At 31.3% G+C, this 8,819-nt stretch overlaps 1 protein-coding gene across 1 annotated transcript; it reads right to left on the bottom strand.

Annotated features, from left to right (window-relative positions):
• Window positions 1-1,825: 1,825 nt before the first annotated feature.
• LOC130447354 (2-methoxy-6-polyprenyl-1,4-benzoquinol methylase, mitochondrial) lies at window positions 1,826-8,775 on the bottom strand. The gene is made up of 5 exons (XM_056784129.1): window positions 7,911-8,775; window positions 7,713-7,862; window positions 7,129-7,462; window positions 5,209-5,320; window positions 1,826-1,966 (listed from the first exon to the last, which is right to left on the bottom strand). The coding sequence occupies exons 1-5, from the start codon at window positions 8,071-8,073 to the stop codon at window positions 1,865-1,867; spliced, it is 861 nt and encodes a 286-aa protein (XP_056640107.1). The 5' UTR covers window positions 8,074-8,775; the 3' UTR covers window positions 1,826-1,864.
• Window positions 8,776-8,819: the final 44 nt, after the last annotated feature.

The raw sequence follows: 8,819 nt of genomic DNA on the forward strand, positions 1-8,819 counted from the left end.
CATTGGTAGACAGAAGCTCTCTTCAAAAAGTCTAAGATTACCTAGATAGGACTTACAGGCGTTTTTTCATAATAAAGTTCCCGCTTCCCCACCTCTTATTTGAAGAGATAGACTAAAACTTGTAAAATTAAATATACGCTGAATTTCTTGAAGAATGCGATAATCATAGTTTAAATGCCTCTTAATTAGACAAAATTTGTATATTATTCATTTTATAATTTTTGGTATTCAATTGCGACCTCTGGCGGTGGACCTACAACTTTGTAAATAATTTCTAGGTTTTTCTTGAGGTCACTTTTGTTATAAATTTTTTTACCGAAGCTGTACTATGAACGGTTCCCGAGATATGTCCGAGATCCATTCTTATGTATGTGTTCATATAGATAAGAGTTGAATTTGCTTTCTTCAAACAAACAGTTCATATTTTGGGAGGAATTATAGAACAGAATAGTTTTATGTCGCCATCTATTCCATCTATGAATACTAGGTAGTTCTGGGGCAGTAATGGTGACAAATGAAGGAGGAACAAGTCGAAAATAGAAGGTTAAAAGAGGGTACAGTTGTTTTACAAAAATAAATACTGATTTCATGGGCCACAAGTATGTTTCCTTTGAACAGTAATCCTCTTGCATAGAAATGAATGCCGGATAATGTATAGGAGTATCCGAGAAAATTGTATATAGATAAATAGAATTCAGAAATGAAATTAAAAGGACTTCTTTCATTGGAAAAAAATGGCAGAGAAGAAGTATCCTTATCAAGAGGAAGAGAGTAAATAGTAATAAAATAAGTAAATACAATAAAATGGGGAATTCGGTCCAGTTCGGCTCAATTTCGGTGTAGGTCTTGAAATAGTATTGTTTGTAATATTAAAATTTCAAGTAATTGCGTAAGAGAATTAGGAAAAGTATGTTTTCTGGCCTGAAGTTATTGACTGGTTAACCACCAAAAGTATTTAATTTGAATATAATTTGATGAAAAAAGAACTATTAGCTATAGTAAATTTACACAAACATCGTTTTATGAAATACGCCGTTGAAGATATAGCAGAAAAACAAAGTGTAACTTATATGGGCGCAAGTGAAAGGATTTGTAGCAAGACACAACACGAGATTCAAAATGAAAGACATTAAGCTACTGTTTGATCAAGCCATTAGGGAGGTGACACCAGAGAACTGGCGAAAAGCAGTCCAGCATGTCATTAAAGAAGAGGAGAAAATGTGGGATATTTACTACTTAATCGATTGGACCGTCGACCCGTTAATTATAACGTCAAGAGGAGATGACAGTTCCTCAGATGACGAAGAATATTATGATTTTTTATAATTTAATTTCTGTATAATGTTCAATAAAAAATAAGTGTACCTAATACTATGAACATAATGCCTAATTTTTATTCTGTATCCTACCGGCACGCCGTTGGCACATTATTTTCAGTGTTTGTGAATGGATAACAATAGGCTAAACCCATATACATATTGACCCCAACCCGGGTGGTACTATCTGCACTTGATAAAAAAGATTTTTTACAATAAAATCAATGCTAAACTATGAAAGTGGCTTAGATATTCATTGGGTCACTCTGTGGTACCTTTGCACACCTAGTGATGTTTTATTAGTCTATACCTTTCTGAAATAAACTATAACCATTGTGAGACTGATGGCTTAATTTACCATATCAGAAAAAAATTGCAGCCATAGATCTGCAGTGGCTTGTCTGCATTTCAGTGTATTCTCATTGTTCTTATTAGTAATATTCCCCTCGACTACTACTTGAATACGTTGGATGGTAAAGTAATGAAATTGCTTGAAAAGTATAAATTAGTCCTAAATCAAGTTATTAGAAGTCATTTATTTAAATATATTACAATTTATATCCAGAATGGATAGATACCACTCCTAATGTGAGATTATCATAAGATACCTGTCTAAATCCAGCTTCTTCAATCATTTGTTTGAAATGTTCCTAAAAACAAATAGTTTTTTTTTAGAGTATCTGAAAATAACTTCACGTAATTTTAATATAAGTTAAAAGAATAAATAAATTCTTGGTCGGAAGGGTTGGGTTGTAAATTTAAAAGCAATAGTTTTAATTAAGTTCTTTTATTCGCTTTATTTCAATTCTTCATCTGTCCACTTGTTTCACTCATCTCGTTAGCAATTAGACATAGTTGTACCCAGAGAGACCAGTTGCTTAGATTTTTGATCAAATTTGTAACAAAAAGGATTCATCTGAATATAAATAAAGACAACGAAGTTTTGGGAAAAAGCTAATACTTTCCATTATAGTTACTGGATTAAAACGAAAATTGTTATAATTACATTTAATTGAAACCTTGGTTCCATAACCTTTTTAGTTTTAAAATGTTTCATAGTAGAATAGTGGGCGGCCAATGGTCGTAAACACATGGCCTTCTGATAGGCTCGTCCTGTCCGACTCAACATTACCAGAGGCTGATGTCCTTTGAAAAGTCAATCAGGTACTTTGGCTTGACCCTTTTATTGTCACTACTGTGAGGATTGCCCAAGTGTTTGAATATCGTACTTGTGAGGGTTATATACTGACCAATAACGTGGTCTACAGTTTCTTTCTTCTCCATGGAGGCACCCCGGGTCGTCCGTGATACCCGTAGTGTTGAGATGGCGTCTTGGAACGTGTTCAGTTAACAGACCAGTTACTACTCGAATATCGCGCCTATATTTAAGTGGGGCAGTTGTTTGGTAAAAAAGGTAGAAAGCCCATCTATGTGTATTTTAGCTTATCTGATGCCAATATCTATCCGTCTCCGCCGAGCCTGTCTTGCAAGCAGACCGTTGAGAGACGCGATAGCAACACTTTGAATGGGTTTTTCAGCCATCACTCACCAGTTCTTGTAGGACTTTCCTGCACCCCAGCACAAGCCTAGAACACACCATAACGGCTGTTATGGCTTGTACGGCCGCTCTGCTGTCTGAGCAGATTAAGATTACTGTGTTTCTATGGCGTCGATTGATTATCGCGTGTCCACATTTCATCACAGTTAATACATCGGCTTGGAAGAGGCTAGCATGTTTCTCAAGCTAATTATGGAGTATCCTCCACAGAAAGCTGCTCCGGCCAAGCCATTCATCCCGCAGCCATATGTGTACCAGTGGCTCCATTATTATGTATAGCAGACTTTCAGTCACCAGCCCACTGCTTTTTATCAATGATATGAGCCTCAAAGCACTTCAGTTTTGATCCTAAATAAAAAATGCCACTTTCCCAATAAGAAACTGGCAAAGAATTCTTCACATTTATATATATATATATATATATATATATATATATATATATATATATATATATATATATATATATATATATAATTATTTCTTAGACCTTTGATATATTAATGCATCTTAATGTTCTTGATTTTAGGTCTCTTCTGTTTCAAAATTAGTTTTTTTTTGATAGATTTTAAAAGAATGATAAATTATGACGTTTCGACTTTTCTTCAAGTCTATCAAAATATGATATTGACACTGACAATTTACTTATTTATAGTCATATAAAGATCACCTTCATTATGAATATCAAAATAATGATAAAATCAACTTAGATCTTTGTTCCAATAAGAAAAATTAATTTTTCCTTGGTTTCCACATCTCAAATATATTAAATTTATTAGAATTTACAAAATAGAGCTTAAAATTATTTAGATCTTTTTTATCATTTATAGCTTTTTCGTTCTTATGAATGTGAACCATTTCTAAAATTTCTCTTTTTCATGTATTAGATTCCGTTTCAAGAATTTTTGAATCTTTATAATTGAATTTATGTTTTTTTGATATTTCATGGTTCGTTAATGCAGTTCTATTTTTTTTTATCGTATTGATCACCTCTTAGTCTATTTTCCAAATACTGAGATGTTTGCCCTATGTAGACAGTGCACAATTAGTACAAGGCAAGATTTTAATTTATTGAAATAATTCGATGATTGTTGGGAAAGTCCATGTACATATGGTAAGGAAAAATGTTTTATGTTTTGATGGTTCGTTTCAGATTTGTTTTTAAATTGATTGTAGTATCTGTTTATCCTTTTCTTGAATATGTTATTTATCATTTTTTCCGGATAATTGTTTTCTTTTAATGCAGTTTTTGTGACATAGGATGACACCATACCTCACCACACGTTTACACAAAACCGATGTTGAAAATTGCTTGCGTGGGGATTTTCGTCCAACCATACATGATAGTTACGAATATTATCAATGCCATCACGGGTAAATGTAGCTTCATCCGTAAAGAGTATACTCGATACAACACAATGATTATTATTTATGCACTGACAAAACTCCCTACGGTTAGCGTAATCCTCTGGTTGTAGATAAGGACGTGTGTTTATAACCCTTTTTTGTGGAATTCCCAATTGAGTGGCAATTCTCCGTGAGCTAGTAGTTGCATCTGGCAAGCTTACCAGTCTCGCACAATTTGTTAAAAACTCTAATAAATACGTTTTTATCAGGATATCTCTGGTGTGGAAAACGTTGACGATATTCTTCAGTAGCAGCTGTAGCATTTCCATTACAGAAACCATAAACAAACACCATATTTGCATATTCTAAATTTGAATGAGTATCTGGCCTTTTTGCAACACTAACAATCACATAAATTCGAAATTAAACGTTCAGTTACTGTTCACTGTACACTGACAATTCATCAAAACGTCAGAATTATCAAATGCCTTTGAGCCTCGAACATAGTATACTTTGATAATGTTAAAATTCAGATATAAGTGGAAAGCTAGATGAACATTTTTAATTACTCCATAACTTGAAAACAAATGAAAATCCGATAAGAACATATGGGGTTTTTTACATTATTTTCAAAATTTATCTTTCTTTTAAAAACTATCAAAAAAAAAACTAATTTTAAAACTGAAGAGACCTAAAATCAAGAACATTTATATGCATTAATATAGCAAAAGGTCTAAGAAGTAATTTATATATATATATATATATATATATATATATATATATATATATATATATATATAATCTTTGCCAGCTATATTATTATATTATGAGCGGTTTCTTATTGGGAACGTGGCAAGGAAACACCAAAGTGGACTAACTTTAATATATTTTCATTACCACGTTCCCAATAAGAAACTGCTCATAAATTAGTATTACATTGGAGATTAGAGAACAATTTATAAAGATACTGTTATTTTAAGTATTAATTACCTGATTGGGGAATTGCCTTATACTCTCAACTAAATATTTATAAGGTTGCCATTTGCCTGCAATGACTTGTCCTAATACTGGAATTATCTGGAAACTATACTGATCATACAACCTAAAATTCAAATTAGTGTCTAGTATTTGGATGTTTAATCAATTCTCTTTGAGGTGGATAAATTGCATTATTATAACTAGATTAATAAGAATCAACACAAGCATTGAATATCTATCTTTTTGCATCTTACAGAAAGTTTCTCTGTGTGTATTAATGACCCATTATATATAATACAAAGCTAAATAATTAGATCCAAAAGTATCTGCTGATATAGCGAATTGCTTTCATACTTCCTGATTTTTATATTTTGATTAGAATGTTATTGGAATACTGATGTTCTATTTTCTTATTGGTATTACTAACATTTAGTTTAATTAATTATGATTATCCATTTTTGTCAATCTGTTGCCTGCTTTGTGGGTAGCAGACAAATCCTAGAGCAACTTCCCAGTGGTACACTATCGCTATAACTTGTAAGATCAGTTTTCTTGTATGACTCTACATGTCTGATTGAAATTTATCTGAATATTGTTTATAAAGGAAAACTTTATGACAAATATTACCAAATACTTTTGCTATATCAAGTAGAAGTTGATAAATTTGTTCTTTTTGTCTCTTGACAGTTATTAATCATTGACTCTTGCAATATTGACTACAACGACAATCATATTCTTGTTGTTTGTTACATAGAATAGTTTTGTAGCAGATTTTCCATACAACGTCACAGATTCCAGAGTCAGGAAGTTGTTTGTCCATGCTATCAAACTATATAAAATTACAAGAAAGATGTAGCATCTCACCATTTTTGTACATATTGTATATGCATTTCTCACTTTATCCATTCTCACCTTAATACCCATATTATGATCCTATTTGCAATTCCTAGATATTTCAATAATTTAACAACTCGTTTTAGTGAGGTGTTATATACTTTGTTTTTTATGTTAAATTTTATACCATAAACTTTGTTTTCTATAAGTGAGTTTTTCAACTTGACAAATTCCCAAGACATCAACCAACTTTGGGACAAATTTTGTTCTAAATTTATAACATTCCTAAATGTGTAGTTGATAAGGCTCAAATAGATGTGAGTTATTTTCATGGAATAACAACAAATTTGAACCTGAGACAATAAGAGTGATCTATCCTGTTCAATTGCTGATTTTGTTGTTTTGAATCAGTTCTGTTTTTTTGAAAATAGTTTTATTTTTTAAAGTTTCTCAAAAAAATTGACATATCAAGTACCAAAGAAATTGTATTTATTTAAAAGGTTCATTTCTCAATCAATTAGGTCACATTACTTAATTTTGTTTACTAAGAATACTATCAGTATCTCAAATAAACTCTGATACATTCTTCTTTAACTAGTTTCTTATATTTTGGTTGAAAACATTTGTGAAGCTCCAACCTACCCAAAAAGCACATTTTTAAATAAGATTAGATGTTTTTAACATTCTAAGGATATTAGATCTAACAAAACAAGGCTATATTCATTTTGGAAAATCTAGAAATTGTTTTAAAATAAAGCATGATTTAACTAGACCAATTGCTATTTGTAAAATTAAAAAACATTGGATTCAATGCTCTAACAGTTATCTGGTAGCACAATTGAGTTTAGCAGCAATAAAAATTCAAACAGATATCCCAATACTTAAATAAAAATATTAATTTAGTTTTACTGATAAATTATCTTGATGTTAGGTCTCTACCAATTAAAATTTCGTTTAAAAGTATATAATATCAAGATAATTTATTAATAAAACCATATAAAAGAGGTCTAAAAAGTAGAAAGTTGAAGGAATATATATATATATATATATATATATATATATATATATATACATATATATATATATATATATACTCACCACTGTGCCATAGAATTTTCTAAGTGACTGAATTCCATACACATAAACCTTCCCCCTGGTTGTAAAACTCTATAAGCCTCTGAGAGAACTTTATCTATATGTGTGACATTTCTTATACCAAAAGCTATAGTATATACATTGAACATATTATCTTCAAAGTCTAATTGTTCAGCATTTGCTTCTTTCCAACTTATAATGTTTGTATCATGACCAAGTTTGCTGCTTCTCAATTTCCCAACTTCCAGCATGTGAGGATTAATATCACTTATAGTAACGTGGCAATCTTGTAAATTGTTATTTTTCACATAATCGATAAATCTAAATGCTATATCTCCTAAAATTTTCAAAAGTTGAGAGTTGCAATATAAGTATTTCCATATTTATGAAGATTATTTATACATTTTGATAACTTTTAAGAATATATTTAAAAATTATGCAAGTATGAATGTTCTTAACCCCACTAATTTGAGTAAGTTTTGGGACCTTTAGTGGTACAATAGTGATAATTTTTGGAAACTATGGTTGTAGTAAACAGCAATAACATCTCTTATTTTTAACTGTTCCCTAGAACTAGCATGCAGTACCTGTGCCTCCAGCAACATCTAACAATTTTGTGCCATCAGTAGGAAGCAAACTCCACATGAAATAATCTTTCCAAAGCCTATGGATCCCCAAAGACATAGCATCATTCATTATATCATAATCTAGGGCTACATTTTCAAAAACTTCAAACACTAAAACGATTTATAATAGAATATATTCCACAATGAAAATGATTATACCTTTTTTGTGCTTTTCACTTTCTTTAACTTTTTCAAAACCAAAATGGGTTTCTTTATCATCTTTTGTTGATTGTTGTGTTGATAATCTTAAAGCATGTCGAAAATGAGTATTTATAAAATGCCGATTTAAAAGTCTTTGTACTTTATATATAGAGCTAGCCATTTAGAAGATAAATAGATTTTTTTTAAACCAATAACTATTTATAAATTAACCAGAAAATACTAGGTTGGTTTTGTCTTCTTTTTTAAACTAAGAAAATGAAACATTTAAACTACATGTGTTTTAAGTACGCATATGGTTACGGCTACAAATGTCCATTCAGTTTACAGTACTTCATGTAAAAATAGATAACTTATGGTACCATGACACGATACACTATACTATACGAACACTATTTGCGAATTCTAAAATATAGTTTTCCGTAAAAAGGAATCCCGAGAAATTTACGTTCTGGGAGTTTGCAGACGAACTCCGTGTTCATGAGCCACGTCTACCTGTCTAGTATGTCTTGCAAAAGCTGCTCTACGTGGGATTATGTTGGATAGCTCGGAAGAGCATCTGCCGTTGTAATATCAATAAAACAGATTCAGGTCAGCGACCTTTCTTTTATGCTATAAGCATAAGTTTCTGTTCAATTTTGGATCGCCTATAAGTCGAATTGCTATCTTTTGTATTGAGTCCAGCAGGTTCAGAATATGGTTAGGAGTCGAGCTCCAAATGTGTGAGCAATACTCTAAAGATGGACGAATCTTTTATAGGATTAGAAGCTATTGCCGATAATATAACTTTTTGGTATTAAAGAGAACTCAACATTTTTGTGAAGCTCTTTAGCTAATTCGGCTACGTGACTATGCCAGGACATATTACTCCTAACGTCAACATCCAACAATCGAATTTGCGGTGATTGT

The sequence above is a fragment of the Diorhabda sublineata genome, chromosome 8 (genome assembly GCF_026230105.1).
Source record: "Diorhabda sublineata isolate icDioSubl1.1 chromosome 8, icDioSubl1.1, whole genome shotgun sequence".
NCBI classification, from domain to species: Eukaryota; Metazoa; Arthropoda; class Insecta; order Coleoptera; family Chrysomelidae; genus Diorhabda; species Diorhabda sublineata.

Coding starts and splice junctions, on each gene's coding strand:
- LOC130447354 (XM_056784129.1), bottom strand. CDS start 8,073: ATGGCTAGCTCTATATATAAAGTACAAAGACTTTTAAATCGGCATTTT. Junction 7,863..7,910: donor AAGTGAAAAGCACAAAAAAG/GTATAATCATTT, acceptor AAATCGTTTTAG/TGTTTGAAGTTTTTGAAAAT. Junction 1,967..5,208: donor TAAGGCAATTCCCCAATCAG/GTAATTAATACT, acceptor ATTTGTTTTTAG/GAACATTTCAAACAAATGAT.